Source organism: Podarcis bocagei (assembly GCF_964188305.1).
Source record: "Podarcis bocagei genome assembly, chromosome: 14".
NCBI classification, from domain to species: domain Eukaryota; kingdom Metazoa; phylum Chordata; class Lepidosauria; order Squamata; family Lacertidae; genus Podarcis; species Podarcis bocagei.
In genome coordinates, this window is record NC_138139.1 from 21,491,852 (window position 1) to 21,509,206 (window position 17,355).

At 45.5% G+C, this 17,355-nt stretch overlaps 1 protein-coding gene across 2 annotated transcripts in view; it reads right to left on the minus strand.

The window, feature by feature from the left end:
- Window positions 1–17,355, minus strand: part of AGBL1 (AGBL carboxypeptidase 1) — a 413,198-nt gene that overhangs the window by 332,678 nt on the left and 63,165 nt on the right. For both annotated transcript variants that reach the window (XM_081171065.1, XM_081171064.1), the window contains exons 6-7: window positions 17,306–17,343; window positions 6,795–7,003 (exon numbers count right to left, since the gene is read on the minus strand). In XM_081171065.1, coding sequence (XP_081027191.1) covers window positions 6,795–7,003; window positions 17,306–17,343 — 247 coding nt within the window. The remainder of the gene's footprint in view (window positions 1–6,794; window positions 7,004–17,305; window positions 17,344–17,355) is intronic.

A 17,355-nucleotide genomic window follows, 5' to 3' on the forward strand; every position in this document is an offset into this window, starting at 1 on the left:
AAGCTCTGACCTTTACCATGCAGAGGTAAGAGTCACACTTTTTGCTCTGCCCACTTCTGCTTCTGGCCCCTCCCACCACTAGCATGCAACCCCACCCCTGGAAGGATGCCAAAGAGCAGGTGCCACCCTCAGGCTGAAAAGAACTCCTCATTCTCTGCTCAAGATTTTTATCCACAAGGATCTCAGCTACTCCTGGAGATTTTGCTGCACCATCCTAACAATGTTTATTCAAAAGGATAAGAAATGACAAAGACAGCTCTCTGTGGAAACATATGAGTGGCAGGCGCAGCCCTGACTTCCTGTGTAGGGTTGTTCAAGAATTCTGATGGAAATGGAAATGGAAACAGGAATTGCCGATTGTAGCTAATTCATCGCGTGCCCAGAACAGAAATCAATCCAGCGAATACAATTGGTATTTTCTCTTGTTGCTGCTGCTCTTAGTCCAGAAATAATACTTAATTTATTAAGTTTCTTTCCCATTTGCATTGTGTTTCCTTTGTGTTGGAATGGATAGGGTAGAATAGCACAAAATAGCAAGGTAATTTACAAAATTAATTATGCAATTTATGTAATTTCACCCACATTGGACAGTGAGGTGAATAACGTGATTTTTGACAGAAGACAAACTGCAGCAGCATGCAGACAGTGCTCCATGCAACTAATACAAGCCAGAGGCGTAGCGTGAGTTGTCAGCACCCGGGGCAAGGCAAGTAATTTGCGCCCCCAAACCCGGGGCAAGGCAAATAATTTGCGCCCCCCAACCCCTAACCTGGCGCGTCAGGTGATCTGAGGCGAGTTGCCACTGGCGCTGCCGCCCAAACGACGATGCTTGCCCGGAGGAGGAGGGGGGCAGAGAGGTGAGGAAAATGCAACTTGGCCCAGCAGCTGCAGCAGCAGCGGCGGAGACGGGGCTGTGAGGAGGGGCTGCCTGGCACGTCCTCCGTTGCCCTGATGCGCGGGGATCGCGACGAGCGCTGAGAGCCGCTGCCTGCCGGACGCCTTCAGCCCGGACGCGCGCACAGCTCGAATATACACTCAGTATGCTGATTGTACACTCATTGCATGTAACATGTGAACACGCCTACTGGCAAAATACCACCATCCGTAAACATCAGATACAGGGTTGGAGTCTACAGGAGGGTTTTTTGATTGTTAGATAGATTTTTTTATCCCATTTCCATTAGTAAAAACTAGCTCTGTTGTCGTTGAAACTGCATTGCTGTCATTATTATTGAACAACTGGATTGGTCAACTTGCTAAATTCAGTGATTACTTCTTTTAACTTCTAAAGCTGTTCAAATCCAGTAGACTGGTCATTAGCTGGCTTTGATCCCTAGAAACTGCATCTGGCTTTTCTTTTCAAAATAAATTTTGTTATTAGTAAACAAAAATAAAGTAAAGGTAAAGAGCATAAACAAATACCGTTACAGCAGGTTTAAAGCAGCATAAAGTTGCATATTATCATTGAACTTGTTCCAAATCACTGCCTTAAATACCAATTTTTCCATAAACCTTATAAACTGCTGCTAATATTATAATATCTTAAAAAATTGTGGGGGGGAACATATCTCTGACTGTATCTGAATGGATTGAGAAAATTTGGTCCATAGTAACTATGATTCAGCTAATTTATTATAAAAGAATTCAAACTGCAACTGGCTTTTCATGCATTACCTAAGACTATTTTTCATAGAATCTGCCAGATTTGGTTCTGTGGATGTTTTTTCTCTGAACTCAGCTGGAGAAGAGATTCTCTTACACAAATGAGTCAGTACAAGTTGCTTCTGCCCTCTGGGATGGAAGCAGAGCAAGTCCTCAGCATCAGGTAATGCAGTCAGAATGCAAGGATGTCTCTGATTCCACCCCATTATTCTCTTATTTGATTTGCCCTGCACCCCATGATTCCTGAGTGCTAGGTGAATGTTGAGAATTAATTCTGGAATTGGAACATGGGCAGTCTGCATCTAGACATTACAGATGCACTTGTCTTCTTCTTCGTCTTCTTCTACTCGTAGCCGAGTAAGATTGTCTTCCATAAACACGGTTTTAAAAGTGAGTCTGTAAGTGACTGTGAAAGCCAATTCTGGATCCACATGTCCTTCCACAGTGGGAGCATAGGTTTCAAGTGCTGGAGTTGATCAAAGTGAGGGTTTGCCAAGTGTGCCTTCCTCTTAACGCATTTCTCCCTTTCGTCACACTGACCAACACACAGTCTTTGCAGTTAGGCTCTATTCCATTGGCATGAGTAATCACCGGCAGATTCTTATCTGCTGCAGCCTTCATCCACCTTCACAGCCATTGTAACATACTGCTTGTTATCTTCCGCCTGTTCTGCTGTTGAGGACTTTTTGGCTCATGCTTTGTCTAGCTCCTCCCCTTTGACCTTACCGTCTTGGGTGACCCTGCTGGGAGTATGAGACTCCCGACAGCTTCACTCACAAGGGTCATAGGAACATGCAAGCCCACTCAGCGCAAGGTGATGATCCAGCGAGTGAGAGATACACTTGTGCCCATTGACAAAACACATGCACAATATATGTACAATTGTCTTGAATAAGTTTTTCAAGCACCACATCTCAATGGTAGAGTATCTGCTTTGCATGCAGGAGGCTCCGGGTTCAATTCCCAGTACCTCCAGGTAGGGCTGGAAGAGACTCCCTGACTGACCGGTGCAAGTTAGTGTACTGAGTTAGATGGACCAATGGTCCGAATTCAGTATAAGGGCAGAGTCCTATGTCCTATGGCCATCCAATTGCTATTGAATTGTGCCATAGCATAGGCAGCTTCCTGTGTCCCTTCAGTGTTTTGCTGAAGTGCACATCCGCTCCTGCACATTGATATAAGCATCACAGACCAAAAAGAATCTTGATGCAACCAGACACCCAAGGACCCTGGTTTTTAGTTTTGGCAGTGTTTTGTCAATGTTTGCAGATGCATGAGTAACAAAGAGCGAAGGGAGATATGAAAGAGCTGAAAGCTGCCTGTAAAGTGCTCTGAACAAAATCCGGAAATTGAAAGGGGGAGAAATCCAGTGGAACTGGCAACTAATTGTCGCAGCATGGAATGGTGCTGTTCAGGATTTCAGCGACTCCATTCCATTGCCCACTCCACATTTTCCATTTTGTCCGCAACAGGTTGTTGGCATTCCATGTCTATTGAGGCTGTTCAGTCCTCATCCAGCTGTTTTGAAGAAGGTGTGTGGTTTATTGGAGGAGGAGGAGGGCTGCCCTAATCCCCCTAACACTTCCCTCTTGCGTGTGTGGTTGGTGCCTATTTGGCAACATTAAATAATAATAAAAATGAAACTCTTAGCTTGAACCTCAGAAGTAGAGGGACTGAGAGAACAATGGAGATTCCCCAGCGTGTTGGCTTCATTTCAGGAACAAGACTGGTTAATTCAGAAACCGCAAAAGGTTGGGAGGAAATTCACAGGAAGAGAACCTTGGACGAATCCTTACTGCTTTGGTTGTCAGCTAAGCACAAGCCTCTGCAATTCTCTCCTTACATTTTTTTTTAAAAAAAACACCAACCTTTCCCTGCCTGCTAAATGACCGCTGTCTTGGTGGCGAGGACAGAATTCTTAACCATTTCAGATGTGTAGTGTTCCATAATCTTGGAGGCATTGCTGGTACAGCTCACATACCCAAAAGAAAAAAGAAAAACCCGTCTCCAGAGAGGGAGAAGCAGAATGGCAATGCGATCATATATCTTTGCTGCTAAGCTGCATGATGCCCATCTACATAAGAATGTGATTGGTTTTTCATCCCTGATGATTTGAGGGAAAGCCTTCCAATTCCCCCATAACAGAAGCAAAGCACGAAGCTCAGTATTGCTGTGCAGAATAGGTGCGTGTGTTTATTAAGACACGCAGCCTGCAACAAAATGTTGGTGTGTGTGCTCACCATCCTAGCAGGAATTGACCCATACTCCAAGATACTATCAGTTCTTAAGAGCTTTAGGGAGGGCTGTGGCTCAATGGTAGAGCATCTGCTTCGCATGCAGAAAAAGGTCTCAGGTTCAATCATCAGCATCTCAAGGTAGGACTGGGAGAGATGTGATCTCAGAACCACTGGCAGTCATCTTTGAGAATTCCTGGAGAACAGGCGAAGTCCCGGCAGACTGGAGGAGGGCAAATGTTGTCCCTATTTTCAAAAAGGGGAAAAGAGAGGACCCAAATAATTATCGCCCAGTCAGTCTGACGTCAATACCAGGGAAGATTCTGGAGCAGATCATTAAGCAAACAGTCTGTGAGCACCTAGAAAGGAATGCTGTCATCACCAATAGTCAGCATGGATTTCTGAAAAATAAGTCATGTCAGACTAACCTGATCTCGTTTTTTGACAGAATTACAAGCCTGGTAGATGAAGGGAATGCAGTGGATGTAGCCTACCTTGATTTCAGCAAGGCATTTGACAAGGTGCCCCATGATATTCTTGTAAAGAAGCTGGTAAAATGCGGTCTTGACTATGCTACCACTCAGTGGATTTGTAACTGGCTGACTGACCGAACCCAAAGGGTTCTCATCAATGGTTCCTCTTCATCCTGGAGAAGAGTGACTAGTGGGGTGCCACAGGGTTCTGTCTTGGGCCCGGTCTTATTCAACATCTTTATCAACGACTTGGATGATGGACTCAAGGGCATCCTGATCAAATTTGCAGATGACACCAAACTGGGAGGGGTGGCTAACACCCCAGAGGACAGGACCACACTTCAAAACGACCTTGACAGATTAGAGAACTGGGCAAAAACAAACAAGATGAATTTTAACAGGGAGAAATGTAAAGTATTGCACTTGGGCAAAAAAAATGAGAGGCACAAATAGAAGATGGGTGGCACCTGGCTTGAGAGCAGTACATGTGAAAAGGATCTAGGAGTCTTGGTTGACCATAAACTTGACATGAGCCAACAGTGCGACGCGGCAGCTAAAAAAGCCAATGCAATTCTGGGCTGCATCAATAGGAGTATAGCATCTAGATCAAGGGAAGTAATAGTGCCACTGTATTCTGCTCTGGTCAGACCTCACCTAGAGTACTGTGTCCAGTTCTGGGCACCACAATTCAAGAAGGACACTGACAAACTGGAACGTGTCCAGAGGAGGGCAACCAAAATGGTCAAAGGACTGGAAACGATGCCTTATGAGGAACGGCTAAGGGAGCTGGGCATGTTTAGCCTGGAGAAGAGGAGGCTAAGGGGTGATATGATAGCCATGTTCAAATATATAAAAGGATGTCACATAGAGGAGGGAGAAAGGTTGTTTTCTGCTGCTCCAGAGAAGCGGACACGGAGCAATGGATCCAAACTACAAGAAAGAAGATTTCACCTAAACATTAGGAAGAACTTCCTGACAGTAAGAGCTGTTCGACAGTGGAATTTGCTGCCAAGGAGTGTGGTGGAGTCTCCTACTTTGGAGGTCTTTAAGCAGAGGCTTGACAACCATATGTCAGGAGTGCTCTGATGGGGTTTCCTGCTTGGCAGGGGGTTGGACTCGATGGCCTTTGTGGTCTCTTCCAACTCTATGATTCTATGATTCTATGATTCCATCTGAAACCCTGGAAAGTCACTGCCAGTCAGCGCAGACAATACTGAGTGAAAAGGATTGTTGGTCTGATCCACTGTAAGGCAGCTTTCTATTATTATGTATGTTTCTACTGTTGTAGATCTAGAGTTAGCAAATGTTAGAAATTAGTAAAATGGTAGAATTTGGATAATATTTAGAGTATTGATGGGAAGATTCTGGGCCAGTGGAAAAAATAAAGGCAAAGCTTCATTTCCAGGTCAGAGTCTCACCTAGGATAGAGACCGTTGTTTTTTATTTTGTTTATAAATAATAATAATAATAATAATAATAATAATAATAATAATAATAATAATAATAATAATAATAATATACTGCCCTATACCTGGAGGTCTCAGGGCAGTTCACAGAACAAAATCAAAATATAAAACCACATAATCAAAATAAAAACAATAACCCCCCCAAAAAAAGAACCTAAACGAACTACCTGTTTCTGGTACCCAAAAACCAGTACACTCCTTTTGTTCCACCCTGCCAGTCTTGGGAAGAAACTAAGCCCAAAGCTTGACTCAGTACAGTCAAACTTCAGTTGTTGAATGTAATCCATTCTGGAAGACTGTTTGACTTCCGAAATATTCGACAACCGAGGTGCAGCTTCCAATTGTTTGCAAGAGCTTCCTGCACTCAAGCGGAAGCTGTGTCGGACGTTCAGGTTCCGAAAAACGTTCAAAAACCAGAGCATTTAATTCCAGGTTTTTGTCATTCAGAAGCCAAAACATTTGAAAACTCTTGCTCTTTTGGTGGCGGGTAGAGATCACTCAGGGTCCAAAGACTGAGCAGAATCGACCACAAACACCCCCGTGATCGACCAGCTGGGGATGCCTGTTCTACAACATCAGAGGTGGGGGGGGCGTTATTTCAGCCTGAGGGCCGCATTTCTCTCAAGGCAACCTCCTGAGGATCACATGTTAGTGTTGGGTGGAGCCAGAATCAAAAGTGGGCCGAGCAACTTTAAATTTGCCGTAGACAAGTTTCTACATTAACACCCACACACCCCTCTCCGTCTTCCATCCAGGCATGTAAGATACATCAACAGAATTCAAGGACAAGCACTTGGGGGGCAATGCTGGGCAAATGAGAGGTGTGGTCTGGGGAGAGTTCAAAAAGCCTCCTTTCATCCCCTGGGGCCTGAGGTTCTCCCACTCCCACTTTAGAGGAAAGCAACCTTCAAATGCAATCCCAACGGATGCCAGGGTTTCTGCAACAAATGTTTGATCACCTGGGTTGTTTGAAAGAGAGTCTCCATGCCACGTGCGAGGAGGAACGCTTCTCTGCCAGACCGAACATTGGTGATGTGCTTGAGGCAAAGCAGGAGACCCCTCCGGATGTGGACATAACTGTTGGAAGTATCGTGGTGATGCCAGTCCTGGTACAGCCGGAGCAGTTTATGAATATAGCCTCTGTTCACGGCTCGCCGGCTATTCGACTCTGAAAGCAGAGGACAACAGGTGACTTAGCAGCTGCTGGGAAAGTGCACAAATGAGGACACAGCTATCATTTACACAAATGCATGCATTTTGTTCCATCCGACATGCTGTTTCTCAGGGCTATTAATATTTGCAGGTGTAAAAGCGATTCTACCAGGAGATTTCTATTTTCCACTGACAATGCATGACCCAAATCAAAATCTGTCTGGTTCCATGCAAACTTCCTTCCCTCATTGTCTTTGTAGTTGTACACTCTAAGCTGAGCTCTAACTATAAGCACTCGTCTTTTCCCCCTTGGGAAAATGCATCATAGATTTTGTAGCTGTAAAGATGCATAAATTTCATTAGGTGCCATGTATTTTTTTAACTCCAGCGCTTAAATGTCCACTGTATCTTTGCAAAGAAGGAGGATGTGGAGCAAAGCAGAACTGGCCACACCTTTGTCGCCTTATTGTTCACACCCCCATGATTTCCTGGTCCAGTAGGCACCATTCATCACTGCTGATACAGTAGATGAAAGTTAAACTTATTATGATGCAAGACTATGCAATGCTTGGCGAGAACTTCTGGATGAGAGAGCAATGGCTCTGACAGATGCAAGGCTGATTTTGCTTAAACCCACCCTAATGAAATTATCCATTTCATAAATCTCAAGCAAAGCCCTAACCGACAGCATATCACACAGCCCAGTGGCGTAGCGTGGGGGGTGCAGGGGGGCCGGCCGTACCGGGCGCAACATCTGGGGGTTAGGGGGTGCAAATCCACAGGTTAGGGGGCGCAAATCCACGGGTTAGGGGGCGCAAATTACTTGCCTTGCCCCGGGTGCTGACAACCCACGCTACGCCCCTGACACAGCCCGTGTGGCCCCATATCATTCAGTGAGATTGTGTGGCTTTGGGAATATGTGCTCCCATTGTAAGGGTCTTTTTTTTAATAAAAAAAAAGGTCAGACTCATCAAAAGCTGTCAGAAGCATGGTAATCAAAGAGACCATTGAGCACACCTTCTTGAATCACAATCATAGGGGCTGCGATCATTCAGACTGTCTGGTTTGTGGCTTAAGTGTTTTAAAGTCTACTAAGGCACCAATCCTTTGTGACATTATCAAATTGGCCCACAGATACCAATGAAGCCATAAACAAGTGAAAGGACAAGGTTAACACCAGCTCCATTTGTCAGACCAGTCCCAGCTTCAGAGATAACCATCAGCGTGTGTGACATGAATATCTGTGCTAGAAGCAGAGCCTTTCCAACCATCACCCCAAAGCTGTGGAATGAGAAATTGTTCCTCCTTGCTTTTGTTGAAAGAAGAGATCATGGACCTTTCTTTTTTCCACCTGGTTCTCTCAGTAGGTTGTTGCAGGGACCAGTAAAGGCCTCTTATATAGCTGCTCAGGTTGTCCTTTTATAATACCTGCTGGGATTGACAAGGCATCTGACCCTCACCTGAATCTCATAACTCTCCGAACAGGTGATTTGGTCTGCAGCCACAGTGTGGAAATAAAGGGAGAGATTGCCCACCAGATACCAGGCACCCTACTATTTAAAATAGGCCCCAGTGTTTTTGTTACAATCCCCTTCTCAATTAAGTAATCAATTTTAATCTAGAATTTAAATTCTCAAAACTTTCTTATTTATTAATTTGAGCAAGTAAACTATTGCTCTCACTTCATTACAAACAGTATTTCTACCTGCAACACACTTGAGCAAACCCGCTTCTCTTCCTTTCACAGATATTTTGTTGCCATTTGCAACTGTATCTGCCTCTAATTAGTTATCATTTAACTCTTTGGGGAAATAATTAGCATTACACATCATGTGCATGGAAGTTGCTAAACCAATTAACCAACAAGAAAGTTTACTGTTACTAGCACCAGTTTTCCCCTAACTTAATATTGCTGGATAGTTTTGATGAACTGCAAAAGCATTTTTAGTTTGCTTTCTGTTGCCACCCTGGAACTTTTCTTTATTAGTGCCACTTTGTTTTGTACGATTCCTTGCAAATGAAGGAAAACAACTTTTCTGCTTGTACATGTTGATAATAGAATTTTGGTTACTGAGAACAAACAAGATTGTACAAAAACAAGATTGGGCGCAGGCCTGGCCAGGACATAGGTGTCTTGACTATGACAAAGGTGACCTGTGTGCTTGCTTGATTAACAGCTGTTGGGAACTTCAAGGTCCCTGCTCTCCCTTCATATGGCCTTTGTACTGGACCTGGAGACTACAATAGAGAGCATTCCATGTCAAGAAGGAGGGCAAGTGGGCATCCTATCAAGTGACAGAGCAGGAGCTACACAGAGCAGGGCCTTTTCTCTGGTGGTGCCCATTGTATGCCTCGCTCTTCCCAAACCTTCTCTCTTTTGGCCTGTATTTTGGAGCTTTATAATTTAGGAAGACTTTGGAAGAACTGGTTGACAAGTCTTATTAGTTGCTGAAGTATGAGCGGATTTTATTTGCTGCTATTCTGTGCTTCTGGTGCACCAGGGTTTACACCAGCATAATAGAGTTGGCCAGGATGCCAGAAGGGATACCATTTATGAGCTTTCTCCATTATCTGCAAAGCAGGGGGTGTTCAGTCAACAGTGCAAAGGCTGGGCTGAAGCGCTCCCTGCTGGTTACCTGCTTTCAGCAATAGGGGTCGCTGTTTGGTTAGCTGTCAGATTCTAGAGCTCCCTATTGGTGGCTCTTAGGTAATTCACAAAATGCAGAGTCCATTCATAGAACACAGTGTTCATTCATAAAGCAGTAACATAAATCTCCATTGCTACATATTGGGTGTATATTTCAGCGGTTGAACGTACAGGTTTATGGCCATGCTGTAGTGTAGTGCTTAAGCGACTGTGAATAAAAGGTGGCTGGGCTCATTGTCTCAGGGTTTGGGGTGGGGGAGCGGTGACAAAACTGATTTCCAATAAATGCGCCCCTTTATTTCCATAATAAGTCCTTGGGTCCATATTCTAAATAGTGACACTAGGGACTTAGAAGGTGCAGGGCTTGTCAGTCCAAACCCTGCACAGTTCCATCAGGGCTGACCTTAAGGTCATTGGAGCAACTGGGCGATATTGGGCCCCGCGTGCCACTCCTAAGGGGGGCCCTGCACTAGGACAATCTTGATGGATTTTATTTGTGTTTATAAGATTTTGCAGACTTTGGCTGTGAACTGGGGCCCTGGGGGGGATTCAAGTTGCGCCCCACTGCTTCAAATTGGGCCCCACTGGCTAGCCCTGAGTCTCATAGTTGCTGGGCCTGAGTTGCCCTGCCCTTGCATGAAGTCTTGGGTTTGCAATTTTGGGAGAGGGGACACTGTGGCACTGGGGAGAGGGCAGGCTGGTGAGGCCCCCTAGACTTAGAGGCCCTAGACTTCAGCCTACGTAGCCTATACATAAATCCAGCACTGTGGGAAGGACCCCATAATCCCTGGAGAGGCAGTGCTAGTCAGTGTAGACCATGGGTAGGCAAACTAAGGCCCGGGGGCAGGATCCAGCCCAATCACCTTCTAAATCCGGCCCGTGGATGGTCCGGGAACCAGCCTGTTTTTACATGAGTTGAATGTGTGCTTTTATTTAAAATGCATCTCTGGGTTATTTGTGGGGCATAGGATATGGTTCATTTTTTATTTATTTTTTTTCAAAATATAGTCCGGTTCCCCACAAGGTCTGAGGGACAATGGACCAGCCTCCTGCTGAAAAAGTTTGCTGACCCCTGGTGTGGACAATACTGAGCTGACTCAGTATAAGGCAACTTCCTATCTTTCCTATAAATTCCACAATGTTTTGACTTGTTTTTCTTGCAAATAAAGAGTTATCTGACTCAAAGCACACTGGATGATTTGTGGATGACTTTCCTTTAAGATCTTTCTTCTGCCACCTTAGGAACAGTCATTTTCTGCTTTGGGGAACATTTGGGGACTATAATTGCCGGTCTCTTTAAATTGCTCATTGTCGCTGTTGTTGTTTTTTCTCAGAAAGAAGCAGAGCAATCCGCTTTCCGGGGGCCCCTCCTCTTTTTTCATATTTTTTTTTCTTCTTCCCATAACCACCAAGCAAATGCCTCCAAGACCCGCTTCAGCTCGCTAATTTCCTTTAAAAGCTGCACAAGTTTCTAATGCTGGTGAATGCTGATAGTCGGCAGTGACAAATATGACCAACATTAGATTAAAATAACTGGCTGATAAACAAATTACTCACTAAAAATAAATATTGGATTAAGGGCTTTGGAGGGTAGCATAGTTATGGTAAGAGTGCCACCATGTGGAGCCAGGAGAATATAGTTTGGAAGGAAAGAGAGGGTGGTGGGGGAGGGGAGGCAAGCAGTGACAGCTCAGATTGAATCCTACAGTCTTTGAATTAATGCACCAGTTATTTAAATTGCAATGTTCAGAGCGTGTGTGAGAGTGTGTGTTTATTTATTTTTAGAGTGACATTTGGCATGTATGTGTTTGTGTACACGTGATCCTATGCACATTAACTTGGAAGTAAGCCCACTGAGTTTAATGGCATTTACTCCCTAGCAAGTGTTCGTAGGATTGCAGCCCTGTTTATTTCATGCATTCCCTATTTCCCTAGTGGGTTAAAGCTCCCAAGGCAAACTGCAATATACAAAGGGAGGCATCCAAGTAACACGTCGTGTCAGTGCAAGGATTGACGCTTGCACGGCAGAACTTCCCCTCTTCTCCTCCCACCATGTGCCCCTTGAATCTGTTCTAGAGGCAGATTTGTGAAATATATGGGGCACAAAGGGAGGAGAGGGAGGAGGTCTATTGTGCAAGCCTAAATCCATCCACAGATGGGACTCTCTGGTTGGATATACTGCCCACATAGTGCAAAACCCCTAACTTTTGTAACAGAAGTAATAGCTCCCAGTTAAGTGTTGGAGGGTTCTTAGGTTGCTCTGCTGTTTTCATAACACTCAGGGTCACTCCTGTCATTAGGCAGAGTGAGGCAACTGCCTCAGGTGTAAAAAGCTGGGGGGTGGGCAGCAGCAGTGAGGTGCTGGAGAGGTGCATGCCACGTGGCCTGCCTTGCTAAAACATGTCCTAGAGTCATTTTCAGACTTTTGCTTGCCAGGTTGGATGATTGGGAGTGGGTGGGGTGGGTTGGTGTGAAATTTACATTCATTGCTTCATCCACATCCAGATTTGCGCACCACTAGCACGTCTTCCCAGAAGGGAATGTGGCCCTCTAGCTGAAAAGTGTTCCTCACCCCTCCTGTCGAGCAAATGTGTCTCAAGAGAGATGAGAAATTCCCACGTGCACCACTCTGGGCTCTGTTACAAAACCAAGGATTTGTGACTTCAGTGACTCCTAATGATTAGTCCAAATTGTATTAGCATTTTATACCTTGGGCTGGCATGGTACCCTGTATATGCTGTGGACAACTCATCCCTGTCATCCCTGACCATTGGCTGATAGTAACTTGACTCCAACAACATCTGGAAGGCATCATATCTGATCAGATATCATCTACTCTGACTGGCTCTACCTCTCTAAGGTCTCAGACAGATGTATCCCTTCTCAGCTGTCCAAGATCCTTAAGATCCTTAAGATGCTAGAGATTGAGCTTTCTGCATGCTAATGTGTTTGCTCTTTTGCTGAGCTGGGACCCACACAACCTACGAAGATGCTGTTCATTAAGTCACACCAGAAGTCTATCTAAACTGCTACTATCTGCTCTGATGAACAGGACTTCTCCAAGCAGAGATTTTACCCAGGCTTCCTATTAGTGGTGCTCTCAGGGAAGGACTTTTGGGCATTCCAAACAAAGCGGGGGGGGGGTTAGCCAAATTTTGAAGTAAGTTTCCATCTCAAGACAGAAGTGGGACCATGCTTTACCTAGTTCAGCCTTTGCCAACCTGGTGCCCTCCGGATGTTTTGGATTGCAACTCCCATCAGTCCCAGCCAGCACTGCCTGAAATTCAACAGTGAGTGGGGCCTGTTTGATCTCAGCTGGGAAGGGAGGTCCACAGAACTGAGCCCAGCGTTACTGAATGTACAACTCATGGTGTCTATAACCCATGCATCTACATCTCACTAACAGAGAGTCCTGCAAATCAGGCAAGGATATAAGAAATCATGAGGTATCCCGGACCTAAGTTGTTACGGGCCTTGTAAATTAATAGTAGCATATGGGCAGCTAGTGTAAGATTTTAAGGACTGGAGTTATGTGCTGGAGGCAGAGGTGGTTTTAGTGTAGCACAACCAGTTCGGCCGCGCATAGCACCACACTGCTGGGGGTGCCACAGCAATGTCATGGAACAGAGCGAGAGAGGCAAGGTGCATTGAATTTTAGCATCACATGGAACACTGCTGAAATTTGAGTGTCTGCCACTTCTGGTGGTGCTCTGTCCCTTCCCCCCCCCAACAGTCTAGCCACAGCATTTTGCACTAGCTGAATTTCTAGGCCAGGCCCAGGGGTAGACTAGTAAAGGGTGACCTAACTGTACAACTGCATCCCACCCGAGAACCTGAAATTCAATTGGAAATGCCAGAAATTGAACTTAGGACCTTCTACTTGCAAAGCATGAGCTCTGCCACTGGTCCGCACCAACTCCACATTGTTGCCTCGGTATTTATGCTCAACAAAGGTACCCTCCTAGCCTTGTGATCTGTTCTCTGCCTCCTTTTGCCCTTTCCTTATTTTTTTGCCAAGACTCCAAACTCAAACACTAATATTGACTAGCCTTCTGGGTCAAAAACAGTAATGTCAGGTCTTGCTACTGACAATCAAGCCGCAACGCACGCACACTCGCAAATACCAGAGGGGGAACAAAACCTGACTTGTGGAATTTTCTCCCATGTACAGTGACTCCTGTAGCATATGTCTGACCAGGTGTTGTTGTGTTAATGCTGCATCTCTACTGCCGGTGTTACTACAATACACACCACACAGTGCTATGCCGACGTAATAGATACCACTTCTTCCACTCTGTGCCAGGTGTAGCTGTAGTCATGCCAATATCAGCAGGGACACCACAGAGATTTCAGGCTCAGCTGAGGTCATCAGGAAGAATCAGCTGTTCTGTATGTTTGGAGGTCTTCTGGAAGCCCGTCCAAACATACAGAACAGCTCATTCTTCCTGATGACCTCAGCTGTATGTTTGGAGGCCCTACCATTTAAGCAGAGTGAGCCACCTGAAGCAGTGTTTCAGGGCCAGCCCTATCAATAGGCAGAGGAAGCAAGTTTGGGACTAGGACATAAAACTAAACTGTACATAATCAAAAAAGAAAGCAAAAGCTTTTGATCTCTTCCTTGTGGCCACATCAGAGGAGGAGAGAGAAGGAAGTGGCTAGGTGTGATGTTTGAATGCAGCCAATACTGCTACTCAAATCTGTTATCTTTGTTTACACACACACACACACACACACACACACACACACACACACACACCCTCTATAAACAGAAAACAGGTTTCAGGATTGCTCCCTTCCCCAATCTCCAGTGTCCTCCAGAAAGCATCTTCTAACAATGTCCTCCCATCAAGACCCATTCCTTCACCATCTTTGGCCATTACAAAACACTGACCAAACACTGGTGTACTGTGCTCAGGCTTTGCTTTTCAGGGGAGCCCATAGCGAGAATCTCACAACCCTGTTAGAGGACAATTTAAGTGCATCTTTAACCAGAACACCCTTCCTGCTTTTAAATGAGTATAAGACAAGCAGAGTATACACTGCAGAGTAAATGAGAGCATTATACAGCAGGTTTATTGAAGAAAAACAATCCTCCAACAATGTATAACAGTGGGAAATAGGGAGTGGCTCAGATACTGACCCTTGGTGCATAAGACTAAAGGGCTACAAGCACAGGGGCATCTTTATTTTAACCAGTGAAATACTGAAGGGTGTGGAATAGCACCCACAGTGGCCAAAGTGAAAGATAAATTGAGAACCTACATCTAAGTCTAATTGACTCCCTCATCAAACCAACCCATGCAGAGGGTGGCTTGGCTTGCTTACATGAATAAACTGGAGTTAACCAATGCCTGCCTTCTGCTTCCTCGTCCTTGCTAGATTAACTACACAAGCGATCCCAAACAGTCAGGGATCACACCATGAATGGTCCCTGCTTGGATAGGCCACTGTGGTGTGGCTTCATGTTGATAACACTGAGGGGGAGGGCAACGTAAAAGAATAGGGGAACTTCCCCCCCCCCAAAAAAAAAGTTACAAAAATATGACTGGGGAAAGGTGATAATTCTCAGCAACACCATTGGGGGGAAAACCTTTGTACTGTTGTCTCAGCTCTAACTAAGCTTCAGTGATATGAAGGTCCTGGAGATGCCCAGGAAAAAAGGATAGCAAACAGAAACTCTTCCCTTTCCTTCCATACGTTTCCGCTCTGGAGCAGCCTGATCATCTCCCTTATTAAGATTTAATGTCTGAGCCAGAAGGTGTTTCCTCGTTGCAATAATTTGACCTTTAAGTGCCCAGGTTAATGCTAGAGTATTATTTGCAAACGGAGAACATGAACTGCCTCATTTAAGTACAGCTTTCTCTGGATCCAATTTTTCACCAATGATTCATTCCTAATGCTCATAAAAAACAAGGAGAGAGGGAGAGAGAAGGAGACAGGGGCAACGAGGAAGAGAAGGAGATCATGGGTGAGAGAGAGAAAAAGGACAATACTTGCATTGTGATTTATAGTCGGGAAGATTGTCTGCAATGGTAGAGCACTCTTTCTTAATCAAAGCTTTATTAAATTCTGGTAATAAAAGGCTAAGTGTTTTTAGATGGGGAAGAGGCATAATAGGGTATAGCATTCTCTTCACGAACATTCATCCTGAGTGTGTGTGGGCTCATATAAGAGGCCTTTCCATCTGACAGATACTCTAAAGGGTAGATACAAACTGTCGCACATCAGTGCTACCAAAACCGTTAGCATGCGGTCATAATGTTCAAGTTCCCCTACCCCTCGCACCCCCTTGGCCATTTCAGATTGGATCAGAAACGAACAGAAGTATCCCCCAAAAAATATATATACATATATCAGAAAATGCACCAATCCAGATTAACACACCCAAGTACCATTGGAACTGGTGGGACGTAAGGCAAGGAACCCATATGGTAGATGGAGCAAGATCCAATTGCAGTTAGAGCCAACTAATTCTAGTTTTGTTCCTAGTCTCCTCCCTGCTGAGTTCTACAAAGGCAACACACAGACTAAGCTGGAGGAAGCTTGCAACCAGAGACATCCTATGGACTAGCTGTAAGCAAGAAAACAGGGCGGAGCAGGCAGGGAGGCTGATTGATGTTGGCTGGGTAGTGCAAGGCTTCACCTAATGGACCAGTCTTCATTGCCAGGTCCTCAAATCCCTCTCACTTCCTCTCACCCGCTGCAATGCATCCTTGAACTCTCTTAAGGTGCTGCCCCCCCCCACCCAGCCCACGTCTGATAGTTAAGTCTTTATTGACCAAGAAACACACACAGCAGCTCTCGCAGTGCTCCAGATACACAGACACAGACACCTCTAGACCCTAGGTAGCTGTCCCCAAATTTGTGCCCTGAAAAGCAGTTGCAGCAACAGGGGCACCACACACATACACCCAGCTTGTGTATCTGACGGGGGGGGGGCACACACATGTAACCTGAGGCTCTGCCTACAAGGAAGCAATCACTGCACTTCCCTCTTCAAGCCCTTTCAGGAGACAGGGGGTGGGGGTGGCAGGCAGCCTACTGGCCCATCCCTTCCCTGAACACTCTTCCTCCTCTGCTACATCCAGCATCCCTCCCTCCCTCTCGGACTGCTCTGTCCCTTCCTCCTGCTGCTGCCCTGGGTCCTGCCACACAGCAGCTCAACGGGGTCTCTCAGGCAAGGGTCTTCCCCAGTCCTTCCTGGAGATGCCAGAAATCGAATCTGGGACCCTCTGCATGCAAGGCTCTAACCCCAAGCCAAGGGCCCTCCCCTATGGTCACTGCCAGTCAGAGTAGACATCACTGGGATAACAATGGCATGTCTCAGGAGAAGGCAGCTTCACAAACATCAGAGCAGTTAAGATATTAATCTTGCCATTTTAGAAACGGCACCCCGGGGGGCATTTTCCCCTCTTACTGCTTTTGTAAGTTATGCATTTCAAGGCACAGTAAATAAGGTAGGACATGACCTAAATATCACATGCAGCCTCCTCTCTTTTCGCTGTATTAGTCCTCTGTGCCCTGTTTGCAGTTTCAGACAAGCAGTACTGATTAGGATGAAGGAGGAAAGAGGATATATCTTTGGGGAAACAGGAACATTTCTACCTACATAGACAGTGCAGGAAAGGGGAGGGGAGGGGTGGAATTCAGCGAGGAGGTGGAAAAGCTTACTTGATTTCAACAAAGCTGCCAGAGCTTCAACTGCTGCCCTAGGGAAAGAA